At 39.0% G+C, this 25,810-nt stretch overlaps 1 protein-coding gene across 1 annotated transcript in view; it reads left to right on the top strand.

The window, feature by feature from the left end:
• DPP6 (dipeptidyl peptidase like 6) overlaps positions 1–25,810 on the top strand; it is a 1,548,106-nt gene that overhangs the window by 627,702 nt on the left and 894,594 nt on the right. The window contains exon 2 of the mRNA XM_007952098.2: positions 3,000–3,114. Coding sequence (XP_007950289.1) covers positions 3,000–3,114 — 115 coding nt within the window. The remainder of the gene's footprint in view (positions 1–2,999; positions 3,115–25,810) is intronic.

Below are 25,810 nucleotides of genomic sequence, written 5' to 3'. Positions count from 1 at the left end.
TCTTTCATGTGATAATTCTTCAAATAGATGAAGTCTCTACTTAGTTTTTGAGGCTGACAGTTTCTTTCAGCTTTACTTCATCTGCCATAGGTTTTACGTTGTCATCTTACCAGACACACACTCTTTATGTTATCATCTCTTAGTCTAGGTTTGCAAATTTTATTGTGGGTATATTTGGACGAGAGAGCATACCGGGAATGTCCCAATGTCCTCTGTCTTTACAGAATTCAAGTAAATCAATTACACGATTGGTTAGACACAAAAGTTACACAAGTAAAAGTCTTAGATTATTTTGCATATAAATTATGATCAATGTATCTATTATATAATAATTCAAAAAAAATTTGTATTGAGTTGATTCCTACTCATGACAACACAATGTGTTGCAGAATAGAACTATGTTCCATGGGGTTTTCAAAGTTGTTATCTTTCAGAAGGATATTTTCAGGCCTTTCTTTCAAGGTGTGTCTGGGTGTGTTTGAACTGCCAACAGTTTGATCAACAGTCAAGTGCTTAGCCATTTGTATCACCAAAACTTCCTTATTATATAATCAAAAAAAAAAACCTCACTGCCATCAACTCTATTTGACTCATGGTGACCCCTCCTTGGGTTTCCAAGGCAGTATCTCTTTGGAAGTAGATTTCCCAATCTTCCTTCCGAGGAGTGGCTGGTGGGTTTGAGCCACCAGCCTTCTGGTTGGCAGTCGAATGCCTCAGGCACTGTGCCACCAGAGCTACACATACCTAAAACAGATTTTGGAATTTTAGTTTAATTCTTATTAGAAATGATATCCACAAGATATCAACTGTTTGAATTAATGAAGACAGTAACAAATTTTATCATTCTGTATCTTGAATAAAGATTCGATCTTAAGTATTAAAATGTTCTATTTCTGGTGGTTTCCTGGGATTTAATCAGGAAAATGTTTGAGAAACATCAGTCAAAGTGCAGGGGAGACCATATATACTAGGCTGGTTGTATAATTGATACCACTTGAAGATTCATGCTCTTTACACAGTTAGAGAGAATGTCATCATCATCTTCTTTTTTAAGTTCTTGAAATGAAAAGCTCCTAAATCCTAATACTTGTCTTTGTATTATTCAATGATTTTTTGGTATAGCAAAAAACCTGTAGACTAAGAGATGGAATTAATGTAACTTGTATTCAGTGATTCCAAACTTATGTTTAGTTGTATTTTTAAGTGCTCAAAAACCATGCTTTTAGTAGGTAACAGATAGCAAATATGAAAACTTGCAGAAATTTTTAAATCACTATAGAATTAGTTCAAAAGTAAAATAACAGCTAGAAATTTTCTTAATTTGATAACCTCCATAGCCAATATTAATTGTTTGGAGTTGGCACGTATGTTAAAACCTATTTGCTCTCCCAACTTAAGCGAACACTTGCAGCAATTTGATATGTTTTAATGAACTTTCAATTTTGGAAGAAGATGTATTTACATATGAAATGGTCTGCTTTTTGAATCCATCTGTATCTTATTTCATTCTGACCTTGAGTTAGTATGAATTGTAGTTATGAGCAAGATATGAGAGAGTTCTATATACAGCCAGACATGGCAGTCATCCATGTGCTTTGATATGATGCAATGTAGCCATTTGTCTTCATTTTACCTGCAGAGTTCCAGTGATTCCTGTGGCTCAGTATAATTGTTAATAATAGCCCCTTTCTCTCTCAAGGGATCCCTTTTTGGACTATAAATTATACTATTACCCTTATTTGAAGGGATCTGAAAGGTCAGTTTCAGTAATCAATATGCTTTATTAATTTTCTTGATTTATTGAACCTTTAAGAAGCTCTGGTGGTGTAGTGGGTAAAGCATTTGGCTGCTAACCAGAAGGTCAGTGGTTCAAACCCACCAGCTTCTGTGAGGGAGGAAGATGAGGCAATCTACTTCCATAAAGATTTATAGCCTTGGAAACCCAATGAGGGTCACTATGAGTTGGAATCGACTCAATGGCAGTGAGGTTTTGTTTTGTCTGATTTATTGAACCTTACATTACCTCAGAGGCCTACTACCACAGAACAATGCAAGTTTCCCTGGAGAACGTTGAAACTTGGACTAGGGATAAATATGCTACCTAGTGAAGAGAAACCAGGAAATCTTAAATGCTTGTATGGTAAGGAAGGACGGACTCAAGATGGTGAGGATGAGTGGCAGAAATTGGTTAATATTGGCACAAAGCAGGTGTTACATTCAGATAAAAGTCTGAATGCAGTTAAAGAAAAAGATGTAAGGTAGAGGTTGGATGATTTAACATACTTGGGATTTGATTTGATGGGTATTAATAATGCACCGCAACACAAGCCGTTGAGTCGAATCCGACTCATAGTGACCCCTCCTTGGTTTTCCCAAGTGATATCACTACGGAAATAGATTGCCCAATCTTCCTTCTGAGGAGTGGCTGGTGGATTTGAACTGCCAGTCTTCTCGTTAGCAGTCAGATGCCTTAGGCACTAAATCACCAGGTAGGCTTTAATAAGGAGAAAAATCCAAGATTATCCTATGCTGCATTATGTTGTTGCTGTTATGTGCCATCAAGTCGGCTCCGACTCATAGAAACCCCTCCTTGGGTTTCTGAGGCGGTATCAATACTAAAGTAGATTGCCCAATCTTCCTTCCAAGGAGTGGCTGGTGGGTTTGAACCACCAGCCTTCTGGTAGCAGTCAAGTGCCTTAGGCACTAGCCTGCTTTATTGGGAGGGCAATCATTAGGCTCAAACACAAAACTGTAAACATAGTATCAGCTTCTTTCTTGAGGATAGGTTTTGCCATAAAATAGGGCAGAAACAGCCTGAGGCTTTGGGCAGTGAAGTTTAGAAGGGTACAGAAATGAGCTAATAGTAGTTTGAAGGATGAGAATATACTTCTTTCATAGTTTTGTATTTGTGGAATTGATTTCAATGAAAAGGGTTTCTTTTGCATATTTTACTTTCTTATTTCACTCACAAGGTCTCTGTTTTTTGTTTCTGTTTTTAGGAGCTGGTGGGGAGTAATCCTCCACAAAGGAATTGGAAAGGAATAGCAATTGCTCTGCTTGTAATTCTGGTAATCTGCTCCTTAATTGTCACCTCGGTCATACTGCTTACACCAGGTACTTATATTTATTCTTGGAAAAGCAGGCCACTTTAAGGGGAAAAGAGCATAATTTTACCCTGCATTTTTTGTTTGTTTGTTTGTTTTCAAAATAACTACCTATAATGTAATTTGTGTTTTCCTAGATTCTAATTCTCATTGTATCACACACTAAAATAATACAGTATGCTTTCAATGAAGAAAATAAATTGTATATGCTTTGAGTCTGTTTATATAATTGTTGATGGCTAGAAATGCTTAGATTATGGAGTTGACTTTTAAAATGTTTGATGAAGTTTAATATAGTAGCGTTATAAATATGATAATTGTATATATCTCATAGAATTCTTGTATGTTGCATCAAAGGTGAATTAAGAAAATTACTCTAAAAATTAACATATTTTAAGTGTGAACTGAGAGTAAAATATCTTAAATGCCATGGATTAAATAAAAGAAGTAACAAAAAAATTGAGTCAAAACTTCCTTAGAGAAGAAAAGAAAAACACAAAAACCTGTGGCAAAGCCTGCATTTGTGTGCACTGTTGCATTAATCCTATAGGAACTTAGAGGAGAATTCCTTCATGAAAAGTTTCAAAGAGAAGGTAATATGTGAACTGGGCTTTACGAATTTAGTAGCCAGAGAGTGATGTGGTTGGGGACAGAGGGGCCTTTGCCTGTGACTTGTTATAAGAAAATATCATGCTCACACTGTTCCACAGTTCTACTCTTTTATCCATTTCATTCATCTATTTTGTGTATTTGTGTGGACACACACACACACACACCAAAGTATAGTTAGCCCTCATTGAGTACACCATACAGTATTAGACCTTAAGGGAGGAAAAGAAGTAGATGCATTGCAATGTAAGTAAGTAAATAAATAAATAACCAATATAAAAATAGGCAAAGTATGATATTTGCTTACATACTCCTCCCCAAATAAATGTTTGATACCAAAACTAGACAAAGAAAACTACAAACTGATGTCCCTTATGAAGATAGGTGCAAAAATCCTCAGCAAAAAGCTCACTCACTACTATCGAGTCAATTCCAACTCATAGTGACCCCCATTGGGTTTCCAAGGCTGTATGTAAATCTTTATGGAAGCAGATTGCCTCATATTTCTCCTGCAGAATAGCTGCTGAGTTCAAATCACTGACCTTCTGGTTAGCAGCCAAATGCCTTAAACACTGCACCACCAGAGCTCCTTCAACAAAATACTAGTGAACTGAACCCAGCAGTATATAAAAAAGGTTTCTACACCATGATCAAGGAGGATTTATCCTAGAAATGAAGAGTTGGTTTAACATATAAAAGCAATCAATGTAACTAGCATACCATATTAATAGAAAAAGAGCAAAAACCACATGATCATCTCAATAGATACAGAAAAGCATTTGACAAAATCCAACCACCTTTCTTAACAAGACACTCAGCAAGGTTGGAATAGAAAGAAACTTCCTCAGCCTCATAAAGGTCATCTAGGGAAAACCTCACAACTAACATTATACTCAAATGTGAAAGAAAATCTGAATACTTTCCTCTGAGGTTAGGAACAAGGCAAAGATGCCCACTTTCAATACTGCTGTTCAACATTCTAGTGGAGGTTCTTGACAGAGCAGTTAGACAAGAGAGAGAACAAATGGTGTCCAGACTGGAAAGGAAGAGGTAAAACTATTTCTTTTTGTAGGTGATACAAACTTCTATATAGAAAATTCTAAGGAATCTACTAGAAAACATTACAACTAAGAAACAATTTCAGAAGCCTTGCAGGATACAAGGTCAATATACCAAAGTCATTTGTATTTCTATACACTGGCAAAGAACAGAGTGAAAAGGAAATTAATTCCTAATAATAGGAAATTAATTCCATTTACAATATCATCAAAAAGAATAGCATACTTAGAAATATGTTGAACATAAACATGTAAAACTTATACTCCGAAAACCACAAAAACAGCATGGAAATGGGACATAACTTTTAATAGGTATGGGTTTCTTTTCGGAGTGATGAAAATTTTCTGAATTTGATAATGGTGATGTCTGCACAACTTGGAATATACTGAAAAATGATTGAATTGTACATGTTAAAGACATGAAATTTGTCTCAATTATGCTGTTGGTTAAAAAAAGATGATAAGGTTATTCCAGAGTGCCTTAATACTTGATGAATATTGAAGAGTTTTGGTAGCAATTCATTAAATTTAGTATTGCAATATCCTTGTAGAATGAACTTATTAATAGACTAGCATTACCTGTGACTTTGGTGGGTTTAGCATTCAATACAGATAACTGATTGAATAATAAAATCTTCCTGAAGATGTTGAAATCTAAATGAACAGAGTTGAGAGGGATTGGGGGAGGGTTAATAAAGACAAATGCTTGTTTTGTTTTGTGATTATGATGAAGATGTTTTAACTTACCTTGAGGCTTTAGCAACTACACATCTTTAATTAAGATAAAATCAGATCTTCTTTAGCATCTATGGGTCATTGTGTTTCCTGCCTTTGTCTGTCTTTAAACAGAGCTGTGATTTATGTTGGAAAATCATTATTGAAAACTTGATTCTGTGGTTTTCCAACATTTCCTTTGGGACTTTGAAATTAAGGATATTTTCAGTAGTTTGCAATTACCCTCCACGCCTTTAAAAATGCATATAAGCTTTTGTGTCACCTGGAAATATGAGGACTCTTGCAAGCATTACTTCAAAGTGGAGTAAGATGGCTGCCTGGAGCTTCCTGCACAGAAACTGTCCATAGCAACAAGGCTATGGAGCTCTAGTGGTGCAGTGCCTAAGGCATTTGACTGCTAACTAGAAGATTTATGGTACAAACCCACCAGCCACTCCATGGAAAGAAGACTGTGCAATTTACTTCTGTAAAGATTTACCATTTCAGAAACCCAGTGGGGGTTGCTATGAGTTGAAATTGACTCGATGGCAGTAGGTAGGTAGGTAGCAGCAACAAGTATAAAGGTCTTGACTGAGGATCTGAACACTTGAGAATCAGGTCCGGGACCTTTCCGTCTGTGTGCCCAGCTAAACCTTTCTCTCTCAGAGAGCTGTTCCTCCTGTCTTTGCAATGTCGTAGGGGATCATGTCAATTTGTAGTCCCTCAAATGCAGCAGTTAATCCTGAAAGTTTTTTTAATTCACTTCCTGTGCAGCAGGAGTAATCACACCAGCATTCCTTCTACAATAAATAGAGAATGTAGTAATTTTGAACCATCATCTCTGAGTGCTGACAGCCCGTTGTCAGGGCAACAATGTAACACAAGCATCCACTAAAGGTAGACTTTGGTGAATCACTGAATTCCAGAAAAGGCTTTGAAGACAGAAATTTTCTTTTATTCTTCTGTTTAAATAAAAATGGAGTTGAGCATTGCCTAACCCTTTTGATCTATTGGGCTTCCACAGCTAGTGTTTGTTTCTCTGGGTTGTGCTTCTCTGGGGCTCTGTTTTAGTTTAGGATTGTCAGACATGGCAGTTAAACAGCATATGTCATACTGCTGCTCCCTCCCATCGTGAACTTGCTTCATCCACTCTTCCACAGTACAATGGTGGCTTTGTTTAGACATTCAGAATACTGTCAGGAAGAGCAGGATGTCAACTCATTTAACCTGCCAATAGTTCCAAAGCTTTCTCAAATTCACTAATATGAAGAACATCCTCACATCAAACAATGTTGTTGTTGTTATGTGCCATTAAGTCTGACCCTACTCATAACAAACCCTCCTTGGGTTTCCAAGGCAGTATCACTGTGGAAGTAGATTGCCCAACCTTCCTTCTGAGGAGTGGCTGGTGGGTTTGAACTGCCAGCCTCCTGGTTAACAGTCTAGTGCCTTAGGCACTATGCTACTGTTGTTATTGTTTGTCATTGAGTTGGCCCCGACTCATAGCGACCCCTCCTTGAGTTTCCAAGGCAGTATCACTATGGAAGTAGATTGCCCAACCTTCCTTCCAAGGAGTGGCTAGTGGGTTTGAACTGCCAGCCTTCTAGTGCCTGTCAATTAACCAAACATCAGTGATGCCCTATTAGGGATTGAAGGTCTCGCAATACAGTTTGCACTCTTCTACTAAACTAAAAGGTCGGTGGTTTGAACCTATCCAGCAGTGCCAAGGAAGAAAAGCCTGGTGATCTCCTATGGAGCAGTTCTACTCTAACACATGTGGTCACTATGAGTTGGAATCAACTTTATGGCAACAAGTTTCTTTGTTTATCTGTTTTTTCTTCATTAAGGATTGAGATCATTGTTCTAAGTGCTACAAAAGATATGGAAAAAGAAGATGTAAGTGCTCCTCCCCATGAGAGCTCATAGTCAACATAAACAGGCAAAGCATACACAAGAATAATCTCACAGTAGTGCAATGATATAGGAACTCTGGTAGCATAGTGCCTAAGGCACTTGACTGCTCACCAGAAAGCTGGCGGTTCAAACCCACCAGCCACTCCTCGGAAGGAAGATTGGGCAATCTACTTCCGTAGTGATACTGCCTCGGAAACCCAAGGAGGGGTTGCAATGAGTCAGGGCCAACTCGACGGCAAACAACAACAACAACAACAACAAGTGCAATGATATAAGCAAAAATTAAAGAAAAGGTGTGAGGCAGGGCTTGGTTAAAGGCCCAATGAATTGTACAGATCATTGAAACTTTGACCTCATGGATGAGAATATCACTAAGGGTGGGGGTGGCTTCTTCTGGGCAAGGGGCAAAGCTTAGTCTAGAAGAACAGAGAGCCATAGGAATGATAGTAACACATTTAACACATTTGTATAGTCTTTGAGTATTCACCTACAGCCTGAGTTTCCACCACCATCACTTACATTTTCATAGATTTAATGAGAAGTCACAGTACAGGCATACCTCAGAGAGAGTATAGTTCAGTTCCAAATCACCACAATAAAGCACATATTGTAATAAAGTGAGTCACATGAATTTTTAGGTCCCTGGTCCATATAAAAATTAATGTTTACACTCTATTGTAGTCAATTAATTGTGCAATAGCATCATGAAAAAGTTTGAAATTACTAAAATGTGTTGTTAGAAAAATGGCAGTGATAGACATGCTTAACACAGGATTGCCATAAACTGTTGTAAAAAAAAAAAAAACAGTATCTGCAAAGTGCAGTAAAACAAGGTATGCCTGTATGTGCTTTTAAAAATCATCTTTTTCAAATACTGCTTCTGGTTTTTTATTTTGATTTATTGAAACTCAGGTTTAGTACTTGCTTTCTACCCACCCCAAAAAAACTCTTTCTGAACTAATTGGATTCTGCCTCTGTAAGAAAATGTTTTCTTGTACATATGAGTGCACTTTTCAGCTCTGGTTAGAAAAACCAGATGAAAATGATGGAACGCTCTTTTGATGACAGAAAACCTTGATAGGCCTCATGATAATAATTCTCAACAACAAATCCCCTTGTTCTGCAGTGCAGTCTAATTATCACCAGTTATGCACAATTTATGTATTAGAAATCAATTTAAAAGTGTTTAAAGGGATTAGCCAAATGAGAAAGTGTCCTTTTCAATTTTGTCATTCATTTCTCCCTTGCTAGTCTGTACTCTTTTCTAAATTTCTCTTTGGAACAATAGACTCAAAGTTACCTTCTTTATTTTCAGATATTAAACATGTGTCTGTGATAGGTCACACAGAGTGTGTGTGCCCTTTTGTACAGCTACAGTCCTTGCGTTACTAATGAGGAGGACTCTAATATTCTCTAATGTCACAGTTATTGTTGTGAGATGAAAATTCCTGCGTATCATATTTACATTAAAATATCCTTGACATTTGACTTACGTAGATTTTAACCTTAGGAAGGGTGGACTTTGGTTTGAGGTGGGAAACACTACAACATTTTCAGGTGGTATATAAATGAAAAGTCTTGGGTATTTTGAAAGTATACTTCAGGTCAGAGTCAAGCATGGGCTATTAGGAGAGAAGACTCATTAGTCTTCTGGGTAGGTACATGATATACAGATTATTTTTATGGGATTGAAATTTCATTGCTATTTGATATAGGTCTATTGTCTGCAATTGTATTGCAGTCCTCAGCTTTTTCTTCTTTTTAATTCTGGAACAAATTATTTTTAAGCATTGTATGTTGTTGTTGTTGTTTGCCATCGAGTCAGCCCCGACTCATAGTGACCCCTCCTTGGGTTTCCGAAGCAGTATCACTACGGAAGTAGGAATGCCCAATCTTCCTTCCGAGGAGTGGCATTGTATAGAAGAATAAAATACATACAGGATATAGACATATATATATATAATATTGTCACATGAATTTTCACAAACTGAGCATGCTTTTCTAACCAGCATCGAGAACAAAATACAAATGTACCCAGTGTCCCCGAATGCCCCATGACCTTGCTCCTCACTACTTCTCTCCCAAGAGTAACCTAATTTCTACCATTGTAGTTCTGTCCATTTTTACACATTTTGCAATTACATTTTAAGTGTAATCATACAGTGTGCACACTTTTGTACCTGGTTCTTTTGTTTGGTGTTCTGTTTGTGAGGTTCATTGTTGTATTTTAGATTGTACTGGTACCAATTTTTAGCCTCTGAGGACTTATCTCATTATGTTGTTGTTGTTAGATGCTGTTGAGTCATTTTGGACTCACAGCAACCCCATGCACAGCAGAATGAAATACCACCCGATCCCGTGCAATCTCCATGATCCTTGCTATACTTGAGCCTATTGTCGCAGCCACTGTGTGAATCCATATCGTTGAAGGCCTTCCCCTCTTTTGTTGACCCTCCACCTTACCAAACATGACATCCTTCTCCAGGGAATGGTCCCTTCTCACAACATGACCAAAGTAGGTGAAAAAGTCTGGCCATTCTCGCTTCAAAGGAGCATCTTGGCTGCACTTCCTCCAGGACAGATGTTAGTTCTTTTAGCAGTCCATGGTATTTTCAGCATACTTCGCCACTACCACAACTCAAAAGCATCAACTCTTCCTCTGTCTTCCTTATTTATTGTCCAACTCTCACATGCATACGAGGCAATTGGAAATATCATGGCTTGTGTCAGGCGCACCTTAGTCCTTTGTGGCCGACCTGCCCAGTGCTACACGTCATCTAATGTCCTGACTGCTGCTTCCATTGGTGTCGATCACAGAACCAAGCAATGTGAACTCTTTGACAACCTTAATCTTTTCTCCATTTATCATGATGCCACTTATTTATTCCACAAAATCCTTATGAAAATTGCAAGCTAGTTTAACAGTAACTTCATACATTTTGTATATATCATAGCAAGGAACTCATGCATCTGATTGTTTTTTGGTTTTCTAGAAATATGCATTTTGCATTATACCTTCTAGGCCTTTTTCTATAGCCTCCTTTCCACAATAAACATCCATCAATTACAATGTCATCATATTTATCTATTATTATGGCCCAAATGTCTTATCATCAGAAGCACAGGCTACTTGAGTGCTGTTCACACCCATTTGCCAACAGAATGTTTGAGGTGAGTGCTACCTACTCTAGCCATAAAACATATATATATATATATAGATATAGATATAGATATTTATTTATTTACTGCTGTTGTTGCTGCTGCTGATGCTGCTGTTGTATCTGAGTAAAGTTCATTTATAATTGAGACTAAGTATAAATGTTGTTGCTGTTGTTAGGTGCCATCGAATCAGCTCTGACTCATAGTAACCCTATGCACAACAGAATGAAACACTACCAGGTCCTGTGCCAGCCTCACAACCCTGGCTATATCTGAGCCCATTGTAGCAGCCACAGTGTTAGTCCATCTCATTGAGGGCCTTCCCTTTTTTGCTGACCTTCCACTTTACCAAGCATGATATCCTTCTCCAAGGAATGGTCCCTTCTGACAGCATGATCAAAATTGGTGAGATGAAGTATGGCCATTCTCACTTTCAAGGAGTATTCCAGCTGCACTTCATCCAGGACAGATATGTCTGTACTTCTGGCAGTCCATGGTACTTTCAATATTCTTCTCAAACACCACAACTCAAAAGCATCAGCTCTCCTTGGGTCTTCCTTATTCGTTGTCCGGCTTTCACATGCACATGAGGTGATTGAAAGCACCATGGCTTGGGTTAGGCACACCTTAGTTTTCAAAGAAACATCTTTGCTCTTCAGCCCTTTAAAGAGGTCTTTTGCACATTTGCCCAGTGCAATACATTATCAGATTTCTTGACTGTTCCTTGCATTGGTGTTGATTGTAGAACCAAGTAATATGAAATAAATAGACAGGTATTGCAGATGCTATTTGTTATGGTCATCCAGAATAGTGGAGAGATCCATGAGGAGAAAAGCTTCCTGGAGTGTGAGGAATTAGAGACTTTGAAAGACAGATTAGTACATTGAAGGGAAGGAACCCAAGAGGGAGGACCACTAGGAATTGTGTATGGAATATTTGTTCTATAAATTTTCACCCAAATCACAATAAAAAAAAAAAAAAAATTATTAAAAAAAAAAAAAAAAAAAACCTGGCATGCTGGCTAGAGAAGAGAGTCTGGCCTGACATCCTTGAGGGACATGTTGACTATCAGGAGAGAAGACTGAAGTGATGGGGCAGAGCCAGGGCCTAGAGTTGAGGTTTTACTCTAATGGCTCCCACTGTCTACAAGAGGTGACACCTTATAAACATTTTTAGAATCTATTGAAAACTATCCATTATCTTATCATGGAGGAATGACAAAGGCATGTATACACAAAAACTTCAGTACATATTCAGGAAGTTCATGGACCTGGTAGAACTCATGGGTTTTGCTTGAGAAATATCTAACATCCAGATGGTGTAATGTATTGCTTAGAGTACTTTGTAAAAACAGAATAAACCACATCATACCAACCCATTGCCATCGAGTTTATTCTAAGTCATAGGACCCTTTACCTGACTAAAATATTCAAATATCAGGTGTGTTGTTTCCCAAAACAGGAAGTCTACATGTAAGAGTCCCAGGCTACATCTTTGATTCAGTAGCTTACAGATATCATTAGGAACCAGGTTGTCACCATCTTTGTCTGCTGCTGTCATCAGCATGTCATGAAATGGCCACCCTGGCTCTAGATGGCATTTACCCACCAGGTAGGGAGAAAGGGATAGTCATAGAGCTCTCCTTATATGTCTTTTTCTTTCTCCATCATGGAGGACTATATTCCCTTGCAATTAGCCAAGAGATAGCTTATTTGCTATGAGTATAATACATGACTGCCCTTATCTGAAAGAGGTTCTGAGAAGGCACCTGTTTTCCATTTTAAGCCTCTTTAATGGATATTAGATGCAGCTGAATTGAAAGAAGGAAAGAAGAGCTGGACTTCTGGGAGGCAGCCTACAGTTTCTGCCACAATAAGAAGGACCCCATGATTTATGAAATGCTTTAAGAATGTAGTCCACATTTACTTTTTAATTTGAACATTGAGATTGAATCATTCTTTAAATCAAAACAAATCTGAAAAGAGGAAGTTATGACAGAGTCCCATAAAAAAAATAGTTTATACTGCTGCTAACCTTATAGTTAGTTGCTAACTTCCAAAGTACTGAGAAGTGGCTCCCTAGGAACATCTTAACATTCTTCCTTTTGACTTTCCATCATTAATTCCAGAAGGATTATTAGGCACATCTTGCTTATTTATTGAATCTTTACACTGAAGTGCTATTTATCTGAAGGAAGGAGAGAAATGTTTATTATTCATGCTTGCATTAATACTGTAAGTTGAGGCAATTGTATATTCTTATTTATCCATAAAGGGACACTTTAAAACAGGCATTGCTACATTAGTGATACTATTTTAAAGGCACAGTTGTATATAAACCAGGAAAAGGAGTAAATGTTTTCCTGGCAACTTGATCCTCTCTGGAGTATTTTGCCTGGTTTAGATGAGAGCCTTTTGGTATGTTTCAAATTACTTGTGGTTATCTTAGGGACTGTGTTAGATTGGGTTCTCTAGAGAAACAAAACAAGTAAAGCTTATATATATATATATAGAGAGAGAGACAGAGAGAGAGCAATTTATCTTAGGAAAATGGCTCACACACTCATAGAAGCTGGAAAGTCCAAAGTTCTTGGCTCAAACGACAAGCTGGGGCTTTTCCCGACTCTTGCAGCTGCAGGTGCTGAGGAGCTCAAGGTTGGCAGGCAGTGTACTGGCTGTTGACTCCAACGAATGACGAATCCAAGATCTCCAGACCAAATGGTGGATTGTTCGCTCACGGACAGTTGTAGGCTGCACAATAGAATCCCGATACACAGAGGAATGTCTCTTTTCCCAGGATGTCCATAGATATACTGAAAGCAGGCCACACCCCTAGCGAAACTCCCTTTCAAAAGATTGGCTGCTCAAAACATAATCATCTGATTCCATCATGGGAATAACCGCATCACAACAGCTTAAACCACACCAGCCAAGTTGACACACAGCTCCAACTATCACAGTCCACCCCTTGTCAGCTTGGCAGTTGTACCCATCTTCTTAACCATATGTAATCTCTAAATAAGGAAAATTATAAAGTCATATTTGCATCTAACATGATACGCTAACACACATACAACCAAACCTTATTTACATTTCACAGTTCATAACAGAAGGAAACAAAATATTTGATGCACATATACAATGAACAAATATAACAATCACAGTCCTCATTTCTGCAGCTGGTCACATGGTCATAGATGATATTCAGAATGACCTTCATCCACCACCCATTCCATATTTCCCTTACCCTCAGCAAGCACCTCAGCTGGTTGTGTTTCTTTGCTTGGTGGGGTGAGCCAAACCTTCATTCCTGAAGGGTCTGGGCCATTAGCAGTTATATCAGAATTGGGTTCCTGTAATTTTCCATTGACTTTAAGCACAGGGCGTGGTAGTACTAAGAGATATCCTAAAGAATCTCCTATATTCCAGACATATTCTTCTTTACCTCCATTATGTAAAGCCAATCCAATTTCTCCTTGGTAATCAAGATCTATCACACCAGATAGTACAGTAATGCCCTTCTTTGTCTGTTGATCCGGAGGCATGAGGAAGCCAAAATGGCCAGGTGGCATTCTTAATTTCCAGTTCAATGCAATCAGTATTGTGTCTCCAGGTAGGAGTGTTCCTCCCTTTGGGACTAAGATCTCCAGACCTGCAGAGCATAGGGTAGCAGGGACAGGAAGCAAAACTTTTTTGAGTGAGTCACTAGGGGTAATAGTGAGTGGTACCACTCCTGTTTCCGCCCCTTGGTTCCTGGACCCGTGAATCCTGGCTATTGGAGAAAGAGCACCGTATATTAGACACTGGTTTAGAGCATATACAGCCTCCTGGAGAACATTGCCCTAACACTTCAAGGTATTGCCACCTAGCTGGTGCCATAATTGTGTTTTCAGAAAGCCATTCCATTTTTCTATCAAGTCAGCTGCCTCATGACGATGGGGAACATGGTAAAAACAGTGAATTCCATGAGCATAAGCCCATTGCCACACTTCATTTGCTGTGAAGTGAGTCCCTTGATCCAAAGCAATACTGTGTGGGATACCATGATGGTGGATAAGGCATTCTTTAAGTCCACAGGTGGTAGTTTTGGCAGAAGCATTGCATGCAGGGAAGGTGACTCCATATCAAGAATAAGTATCTATTCCAGTAAGGACAAAATGCTGTCCTTTCCATTATGGAAGTGGTCCAATGTAATCAACCTGCCACCAGGTTGCTGGCTGATCACCCCAAGGAATGGTTCCATATCACGGACTCAGTGTTGGTCTCTGCTGCTGGCAGATTGGGCACTCAGCAGTGGTGGTTGCCAAATCAGCTTTGGTAATTAGGAGTCTATGTTGCTGAACACATGCATAACCTCCATCCCTGCCACCATGGCCACTTTGTTCAGGAGCCCATTGAGCAATGACAGGAGTAGCTGGGGAAAAAGCATGGCTGGTTTCCACTGAACGTGTCATCCTATCCACCTGATTGTTAAATTTCTCTTCTGCCGAGGTCACCTTTTGGTAGGCATTCACATGAGACACAAATACCTTTACTCCCTTGGCCCATTCAGAGATATCTATCCACATACCTCTTCCCCATACATCCTTATCACCAATCTTCCAATCATGCTCCTCATGAATCTGTATATATTCGCACATCTGGCCATTTCTTATTCCATGCAAAGTGAACAGCCATATGCATGGCTCAAAGTTCTGCCCATTGGGAAGATTTATCTTCACCATTGTCCTTTAAGGAAGTCCCAGAAAGCGGCTGCAGTGCCACTGCTGTCCACTTTTGAGTGGTGCCTTCATATTGTGCAGAACCATCTGTAAACCAGACATGAGTTTTCTCTTCCTCAGTCAACTGATCATAAGGAACTCCCCATGAGGCCATAGGTGCAGACTGGGAGAGAGAAGGTAATCTGACTGGAGTGGAGGTCATAGGCATTTGGGCCACTTCCTCATGCAACCTGCTTGTGCCTTCAGGTCGTGCTCAAGCCCGATCTCTGATATACCACTTCCATTTAATGATGGAGTGCTGCTGTGCGCATCCAACTTTATGACTCTGTAGGTCAGACAACACCCAGTTCGTGATGGGTAGCTCAGGCCTCATGGTGACTTGGTGGTCCATGGTTAGACATTCAGTCTCTACTAAAGCCCAGTAACAAGCCAAAAGTTGTTTCTCAATAGGAGAGTAGTTATCTGCAGAGGATGGAAGAGCTTGGCTCCAAAACCCCAAGGGTCTGTGTTGTGATTCACCAATGTTGTTGTTGTTGTTGTTATGTGCTGTTGAGTCAAACCCGACTCATAGCAACCCCTCGGGTTTCTGAGGCAGTATCACTACAGAAGTAGGATTGCCCAACCTTCCTTCCGAGGAGTGGCAAATCAATTGGTGTGATTCACCAATAGGGACCTGAAAAGACTCCAAACAGCATCTCTATCTACTACAGACACTTCAAGCACAATTGGATCAGCAAGATCATATGGCCCAAGTGGCAGAGCAGCCTGCATGGCAGCCTGAACCTGTTGCAGAGCCTTCTGTTGTTCTGGGCCCCACTCAAAACTAGCAGCTTTCCAAGTCACTTGATAAATGCGCCGCAGCAACACACCCAAATGAGGGATATGTTGCCTCCAAAATCCAAAGAGGCCCATCAGATGTTGTGCCTCCTTTTTAGTTGTGGGGGAAGCCAGATACAATAAATTATCCTTTACTTTAGTAGGAATATCTCAGCATGCCCCACACCATTAGACCCCTAGAAATTTCACTGAGATGGAAGGTGCCTGAATTTTTGTTGTGTTAATTTCCCAACCTCTAGTACACATATATCTCACCAATAAGTCTAGAGTCATTGATACTTCTTCTTTACTATGTCTAATCAGCATAATGTTATCAATATAATGGACCAGTGTGATGTCTTGTGGAAGGGAAAGGTGATCAAGATCCCTATGGACTAAATTATGACATAGTGCATGGAAGTTGATATACCCCTGAGGAAGGACTGTAAAAGTATACTGTTGTCCTTGCCAGCTGAAGGCAAACTGCTTCTGATGGTCTTTTGAAATTGGTATCGAGAAAAAGGCATTGGCCAGATCAATAACTGCATACCAAGTACCAGGTGATGTACTAATTTGCTCAAGCAATGAAACCACATCAGGAATAGCTTAAACCACACAGAATTGTGGTCCAGCCAAGTTGACACACAGCTCCAACTATCACAGGGACCATATATTACAAAAGGTTGGCTGATCTAGTAGTCACCATTTTGAGAAAGATTCAGGCCAATAGTAACCAAAGAGAGCAATTCTGGAATCAAAGTCAAGTTGCCAGATCAGCTTCGGTAACATGTTGTTGTTGTTGTTGTTTTGCCGTCGAGTCGGCCCCGACTCATAGCGACCCTTCCTTGGGTTTCTGAGGCAGTATCACTACGGAAGTAGGATTGCCCAACCTTCCTTCCGAGGAGTTCAAACCCACCAGCCTTCTGGTGAGCAGTCAAGTGCCTTAGGCACTATGCTACCATAGAAATCTATAATATAATAAAATTAGAGGCCTCGAGATAAATTGTCCAAAATGAACTTGGGACACTGGGGGACTGGTAAGACTAAGTTCCAGGCTGAAATTCCTGAAAATCATGAGTGTTACTTTACAAGGCCAAAAAGTCTTTGCAGATGTGATTTAGCTAAGGATCTTGAGATAGAGAGATTATCCTGAGTTATAAAAATGAAAAGCAAACCAAACCCACTGCCATTAAATCAATTCTGATCTGACTCATAGAAACCCTATAGGACAGAGTAGAAAGTGCCCCATAGAGTTTCAAGGCTTTTTTCCATGAAACAGCTGTTGGGTTCAAACCACCAGCCTTTTGGCCTTTTTTCAAGCCCAGTGCTTGAACCACAAAGCCATTAGAACTCCTTTGAATTTTCAACTCCCCACTCCACTGCCATCGAGTCCATTATGACTCATAGAGACCCCTTAAGACAGAGTAGAACTGCCCCATAGGGTTTCTAAGGCAGTGAATTTTTACAGAAGCAGACTGCCTTAGCTTTCTCCCATGGAGCTTCTCATGGGCTTGAACCACTGACCACTAAACCACCAGAAATGCAATTACATGTATCCTTATTAAGAAGGAAGCAGAGGGAGATTTGACATATGCTGAAAAGGAGAAGGCATTGTGACCACAGAGGCAGAGATTGGAGGTATGCAGCAACATGCCAAGGAATACCTAGAACCATCAAAAGGAAGAAGCAAGGAATGGATTCTCCCCAAAAGCCACCATAGGGAGCACATCCCTGCCAACAACTTATTTTGACTAAGTGATATGATTTCAGTCTTCTGGCCTCCAGAACTATAAGAGAGTAAATCGGTTGTTTTAAGCCATCCAAGTTTGTGGTAGTTTGTAAAAGTGGAAACAGGAAAGTAATTCAAAGGAGTGATGTTTTCATAGTGGCCATATCTTACAGAGAGTCTGAAGTATGGACTTGTGGAGAGATCAGAACTAGAAGAAGAGATGTGCTGGGCATATTTGGGACCATGAAACAGATGAGGACCATGTTGTGTACCTCCTCCTTCTTCTGCCCTCTACAGCTGAGAAGCCATGGTGCCCTCTTCTTTTATCTCATGAGGAAAACCTCTTGGTTTCAAAATTTGGTTCATTATTACTTCTACCACCAGGAAGGAACTGAAAGTCATTAGCAGTAAGAAGTATATTAGTGTTTTCCAACATTTGAGAGGAAAAACAGTACTTATCTCTAACTTTAATTTAATACTTTTCTTATTTTATTTATAGGCATAAAACAGATATAAACTCTACTTACAATTCGTATAAAATTACCAGAAACAGGACAATTAAATGTAGATCAATCATCAAAGCCAATAAAATTCAAATAAATAATATACATTGTGTGGTACATGATAATGTTTTCATCATCAAAAATCTCCCCTTAAAAGTGTGTATATTTTATTTGATATTGTGTCACAGGTATTTTGAGTTTAATATGCTTATCCTACTATGCTGGGGGAAAATTTGTTTCACCCACCTTTTTCCCTATTGCAAATACTGCACTCCTTTGTAAATACAACAGACTGAGGTCATTTGGGAAGATTAAGCTATTGAACTTGGCATTGGTGCTTGGTGAAAACACATGTTAACTCAGTTACTAAAATCAGGTGCAAATATATACTTATAGTCAGAATATGACTTTAATAAATGAAGAAAATAAACATAAAATGTATTAAGTTAATAGCAGTAAGAGCCATAACCATCATCATCAAAATACTTCTCTCATATGATCAAGTCTACAGCGAGTCTCTGGATAATACTTGTATCCCTTTCTGGTTTTAGTTTTTCTGTTATTTAGTCCTATGATTCTTAATATTTTACCTATATATTAATGTTCATATTACAATGCTTACGTATATTTCCGCCCACTTCCTTTTCTTCATTGTGAATTATAAAAGCTATAGAGTTGCCTTAAATTTTTCTGTAGACTTCTTTCATAATATATAAAAATTACTCTATGTATAAATTTAATGTTCCATTCATCTTAAATGGGAGCTCTGGTGGCATAATGCCTAAGGCATTTGACTGCTAACCAGAAGGCTGGCAATTCAACACTCCTCAGAAGGAAGATTAGGCAATCTACTTCCATAGTGATACTGCCTCAGAAACCCAAGGAGGGGTAGCTATGAATCGGACCCAACTCAACTACAGTGAGTTTTTTTTGGTTTTATTCTTTTTTTTTTTTTGTGATTTGGGTGAATAGTTTTATTCATATTAAATGGCATCTCTTGACTCCTCACTATCTAAGATGGGGAATTAGCATGCAAAAAAAAAAAAAAAATTCTCCTTAATACCAGCAACCTGCCTCCATCTCTTTCTCTCAGATTTAATATGTATAATCTCTTTTCTTACTTTAATAAACTCTACCATGAAATAATGATAGGTTGATTTTTTAAAATGAAACAAAGAACTTGTATTGGTCTTTGTGTCTGATTTCCTAAAAATAACCCTTGAAATCATTGACTATGCATAAGCTAATAAAGGCCTGTTGTTGTGGTCAGGTGCTGTCTAGTCTCCAGTCAGCTCCAAATTATATCAACCATATGTACAATGGAAGAGAACACTGTCCATCCTCACAATCCTTGCTATGCTTGACCACATTGTTGTAGCCACTGTCAATACATCTTTTTTAGAGTCTTCCCCTTTTTCACTGACCCTCTACTTAAAAAATAAATAAATAAATAAACAAACCTCACTGCCATAGAGTCGATTCCAACTCATAGCAACCTCCATTGGGTTTCCAAGGCTGTAATATTTATGGAAATAGACTGTCTCTGGTGGCGTAGTCCCTAAGGCATTTGACTGCTAACTAGCTAACTAGAATGCTGGCAGTTTAAACCCATCAGCCACTCCTCCGAAGGAAGGTTGGGCAATCTACTTCCATAGCGATACCACCTTGGAAACACAAGGAGGGATTGCTATGAGTCAGATCTGACTCAATGCCAGTGAGTTTGGTTTTTTGGTTGAACTTCCTTCTGCAGAGCAACTGGTGGGTTTGAACCTCTGACCTTCTGGTTAGCAGCCAGCTGCTTTATTCACCACACCACCAGAGCTCCTTTTACCCTCTACTTTACCAAGCATGATATCCTTCTCTAGGGACTGACGCCTTCTGAAAACATTACCAAAATAGGTGAGATGAAGTTTTGCCACTCTCACTTCTGAGCAGCATTTTGCTTGCATTCCTTCCAAGACAGGTTTGTTTGTTCTTCTGACAGTCCATAGTATTTTCAGTATTCTTCACCAGCACTACAATTCAAAGATACCATCAACTCTTCTTCATTGTCTTCCTTATTCCTTGTCCATCTTTCACATGTGTATGAGGTAATTGAAAATACCTTGGCTTGGGTTAGGTGCGCTTTTGTTTTCAAAGTAACATCTTTGGTCCTTAACACTTTAAAGAGGTCTTTTGTAGCAGATTTCCCCCGTGCAGTATGACATCTTATTTCTTCACTGCTGCTTGCATGGACATTGACTGTGACTCCAAGTAAAATGAAATCCCTGAGAACTTCATTCTTTTCTCTGTTTATCATGATGTTGCTTATTGGTCCAGTTGTGAAGATTTTTGTTTTCTTTATGTTGAGGTGCATCCCATACTGAAGACTGTAGTATTTGATCTTCATTAATAAGTGCTTCAAGTCATCTTCACTCTCAGCAAGCAAAGTTGTGTTATTTGCATATTTCAGGTTGTTAACGATTCTTACTCCATTCCTGATGCCCTGTTCTTCTTCGTATAGTTCAGCTTTTTGGATTATTTGCTCCACATATAGATTGGACAATTATGGTGAAAGGATACAACCCTCACGCACTTTCTGATTTTAAACCATGCAGTATCTGCTTGTTCTATTCCAATGTTAGCCGCTTGGTCTATCCATAGGTTCCTCAATGAACACAATTAAGTGTTCTGGAATTCCCATTCTTCCCCATGTTAATCTGTTATGGTCCACATAGTTGAATGACTTTGCATAGTCAATAAAGCACAGGTAAACGTCTTTTTGGTATTTTTTGCTTTCAGCCAAGATCCATCTGGCATCAGCCATGATATGTCCTCTTCTGCATCAGGCTTGAATTTCTGGTGTTGTTGTTGTTATGTGCAATCGAGTGGGCCCCGACTCATAGCAACCCCTCCTTGGGTTGCTGAGGCAGTATCACTACGGAAGTAGATTGCACAACCTTCCTTCCGAGGAGTGGCTGATGGGTTTGAACTGCTAGACTTCTGGTTAGCTGTCAAGTGCCTTGGGCACTATGCTACCAGAGCTCCTTTGAATTTCTGGTAGTTCTCTGGCAATAGACTGCTGTAGCCATTTTTGTTTGTTTGTTTGTTTGTTTTTTAATTTTTATTGTGATTTGGGTGAAAATTTATAGCAAATTCATCTTCCATACAGCAGTTCACACACATTTTGTCTCATGACATTGACTGCAATTTCCCACAATGTAATAGCTGTCTTCCCACTTCCTCGCCGTAGTTACCTCTTCTCTGTGTTGTTCCCTCCCATGTACTTCCCCACACCAGCTATCTTCTTGTGCAAATACTGCCCTTCTGTTCTCCCATGACTGATTGCTCCAAGTAATGTATCTAACTGATGTAAATGTTCAGCCTATATACCTCTCTTTTATTTGGCTAGAAGCCACAGGAGTGAGTTCAATTCCAGATCTAAAGGGTAGCTAGGGGCTGTAGTCTCAGAGGTCTCACCAGACTTTATCAGATCAGCAAACCTGGTCATTTCTTATGATTTTAATTTTTGTACCACATTGTTCTCCCACTCTATCCAGGATCTTCTCCAACGACACTCTCTGAGTGCTTGACAATAGTAGCTGGACACATCTAGCTTTCCTGGTTGCATGGTCATATAGGCTGAGCATCACATGGTCTACCAGTCACTTGGACTAATTGTTTCCATGTGTCTTTGATTTTCTTCATTCTTCTTTGTTCTGGATAAGGAGAGAACCATCATTGCATCTAGTTGGTCACTTGCAAGCTTTTAAGATCCCAGTCACTACTCACCAAATTATGATATAGAACAATGTTTTGTATAGTATGTTATGTCATTTGCTGCAGCCATTTGTGAACTATTTTCAGCAAAATTTTACTTGCATGTGGTATTAATGATATTGTTTGATAATTTCCACATTCTGTTTGGAATGGACACACATATGGATCTCTTCTAGGCAGCCGGCCAGTTAGTTGTCTTCCAGATTTCTTGGCATAAACAAGTAAGTGCCTTCAGCACTGCATCTGTTTGTTCAAATATCTCAATGGGTATTCTATCAATTCCTAGAGCCTTGCTTTTTCTAATTCCCTCAGTGCAGCTTGGCCTTCTTCCTTCAGTACCATTAATTCTTGGTCATATGCTGCCTCCTGAAATGATTGAGAATTGACCAATTTTTCTTGATATAGTGACTTTGTATATTTCTTCCATCTTCTTTTGATGCTCCCTGCACTGTTTAATGTTTTTCCCACAGAATCCTTCAATATTGCAATATTGCAATTTCAGGCTTGAATTTTTCTTCAGCTCTTTCAGATTGAGAAATGCTGAGCATGTTTGTCCCTTCTGGTTTTCTAACACATTTTATTATAATACTTTACTTTGTCTTCTCAAGCTGAAAACTTCTATTCAGGTCTTTTACTTCATTTTTTTTTTTTTTTTTTTTACTTACTCTCCATTCAAGAGCAAGTTTCAGAGTCTCTTCTGCCATCCATTTTGGTCTTTTTTTCTTTTTCTGTCTTTTTAATGCCATTTTGCTTTCTTCATAATGTCATCCCACAACTTCTCTGGTCTTCAGTAATTGGTGTTTAGTTTGTCAAATCTATTCTTCAGATGGTGTCTAAATTCAGATGGGATATAACCAAGGTCATATTTTGGCTCTCATAGGCTTTTGTCTTAATTTTCTTCAGCTTCAACTTGAACTTGTTTATGAGCAATTGATGGTCTGCTTTACAGTGAGCTCTTGGCCTTGTTTTGACTGATGATATTGAGCTTCTCCATTGTCATTTTCCTCAGATGTAATTGCTTTGATTCTGATGTATTCCATCTGGTGAGGTCTACATGTACAGTCAACATTTGTGTTGTTGATAAAAGGTATTGGTCTTTCAAGGTTCTATCATTCTGTCTCTGATGTAATTTCTGTCACCGAGGCCGTATTTTCCAACTACTGATGCTTTGTTTTTGTTTCCTACTTTCACATTCCAATTACTAGTAATAATCAATATATGTTGATTGTATGTTTTGTCAATTTCAGACTACAGAAGATGGTAAAAATCTTCTATTTCTTCATCTTTGGTTTTAGTGGTTGGTGCATACATTTGAATAATAGTAGTATTAACTGGTCTTCCTTGCAGGTGTACAGATATTATTCTATCACTGAAAAGAACTCTGATGGCACAGTGCCTAAGGCATTTGATTGCTAACCAGAGGGTTGGAGATCCAAACCCATCAGCTGCTCCATGGAAGAAAGATGAGACAATCTACTTCTGTAAAGATTTGCCATTTTGGAAACCCAGTGGGTATCACTATAAGTCAGAATTGACTCGGTGGCAATTGGTTTTGGACAGCATTGTACTTCAGGATACATCTTGAAAATGTTCTTTTTGACATTGAATGTGAAACCATTCACCTTTGATTGAACATATCCAGTATAGTAGATCACATGATTGTCTGATTCATAATGACCAAAACCTCACTAATGCCTGGGACACTGATCTTTATGCATTCCACTTCAGTTTTGACAACTTCCAATTTTCCTATATTAATACTTCATACATTCTACTTTCTGTTTATTAATGAATGTTTGCAGGTGTTTATTCCCATTTTGAGTTGCACACCATCAGGAAAGGGAGGTCCCAAAAGCTTTACTCCATCAGTATCATTAAAGATGATTTTACTTTGAGGAGGTACTGTTCCGCAGTTATATTTTGACTGCCTTCCAAACTGAGGAGCTCATCGTCCAGCAATAATCAGTGTTTCACTGATACATATAAGATTTTCGGTGGCCAATTTTTTCAGAAGTGGATGGTCCCAAATTTCTTTCCTATCTGTCTTAGTTTGGAAGCTTCACTGAAATCTGTCTACCATGGGTGATGGTGCCAGTATTTGAAATACGGGTAGCATAGCCTTCAGCTTCAGAGCAACACAGTTTGACAGATTTTACAAACTGACAGATGAATGGTGGAATAAACCCCTGGGACTCAGAAATTCCTTGAAGCTTCCAGGTTGATGATGTTCATGGGAAGATTGTGCATCTCTGAAGACATGTGTTCCAGGTGACAAGAAGCTCTGTGTGGAGACCCCTTCTCAACCTTGCCTGTGTATCACTTCATGTATTCTTTTTCGTGTTTGTATCCTTTCCCTGCTAAATTAGAGATGGCTTTTTTTCAGGAGTTGGTGAATCATTACCAAAAATTATTGAACCTAAGGGAGTAGTAGACCTGGCTGTCTAAAGTGAGGGATTCATAAACTTGAGGGGGTAACTTACAACTAGATTACAGTGGGTGATCTTGTGACCACCCTAACTTGTGAGTGGTCTAGAATGAAGAGAGTCACATGTACTCCCTAATTTACAGCCAGCATCCATTGACCCAGTTTTGGAATTTGGACTGACCAGGGAAGAGAAGCTGAGATTTCCCTGAACTGGTTTGTTACTGTAATGGTGTCAATGAAAATGGCATCAAATGCAATGACTCTCGACTCAGCAAAGCATGGGATTTGTGTGTGTGTGTGTGTGTGTGTGTATGGGGGGGATAGATAAGCAGGGGAAGGATATTCTGCATGGTTACTTTGGTCAATATAATCTATGAATAAAAATAACCTGCTTTCTATAAGTGGCCTTCATTTGCCAACACTTTGTTAGTGTCTCCTGTATATGGCTTGAGGGGTTGATGCTATGAGTTGGAGTCCTCAGCCTAGCAATCTTACAATTTTGAGGCAACCTATGTATGTAACATAGTTAAGCATGACCTAAATGTAGTCTTTCATTATGATAAGAATCTAGCAAGAAGATCTGAAGAGCATCTGCAACAGGTATCTTTGGTTGCACTTCTTTTACTTAAAAAGAAAATCTCATTAGAAGTATCGGTTTCACTGCAAGCAGTGTCTGGAGTAGCACTTACTCAACAAATATGCTGACAGAAAGAGAGGAAGGGTTTTCTGTGTTCTCACTTGGCCTTTTTCTTTTTACTAAGTAGCTGATCATTTTTAGGTTCTCCATTAGTGCAACAAGCTATGGTGGTTTGTTCTTAAGCAGCAACTATAGGCTGTGCCCAGGTTATGAATATCTGACTTATGGACATGTGTATATGTTGTTTTATTTATTGTGATGAAAACATACACAGCAAGATATTCACCAACATAACAACTTCCACATTTACAGCTCAGGGACATTGATGACATTTTTCATATTATGTCACCTTTATTGCTATCCTTTTCCAAAATAGTCTATCACTGTTAGTATAAACTCAATGCCCCCCTCCCTCCCAACCCTAGTAACCACCAATAATCATACATATAAGGAGCTCTAGTGGTGTAGTGCCTAAGGCATTTGACTGCTAACCAGAAGCCTGGCAGTTTAAACCCACCAGCCACTCCTCAGAAGGAAAGTTGAGCAATCTACTGTAGTGGTACTGCCTCAGAAAAGGAGGGGTCTCTGTGAGTCAGATCCGATTTCACAGCAGTGGTTGTGTGGTTGTTTTTTTTTTTTTTTACATTATTCTCAGTGTGCATA

This window comes from Orycteropus afer, unplaced genomic scaffold (assembly GCF_000298275.1).
Source record: "Orycteropus afer afer isolate SDZICR_OR568_19922 unplaced genomic scaffold, OryAfe1.0 scaffold00324, whole genome shotgun sequence".
Classification (NCBI taxonomy): Eukaryota; Metazoa; Chordata; class Mammalia; order Tubulidentata; family Orycteropodidae; genus Orycteropus; species Orycteropus afer.
The sequence above is the reverse complement of the archived record's forward strand: the minus strand, read 5'-3'. Positions and strand labels throughout refer to the sequence as shown.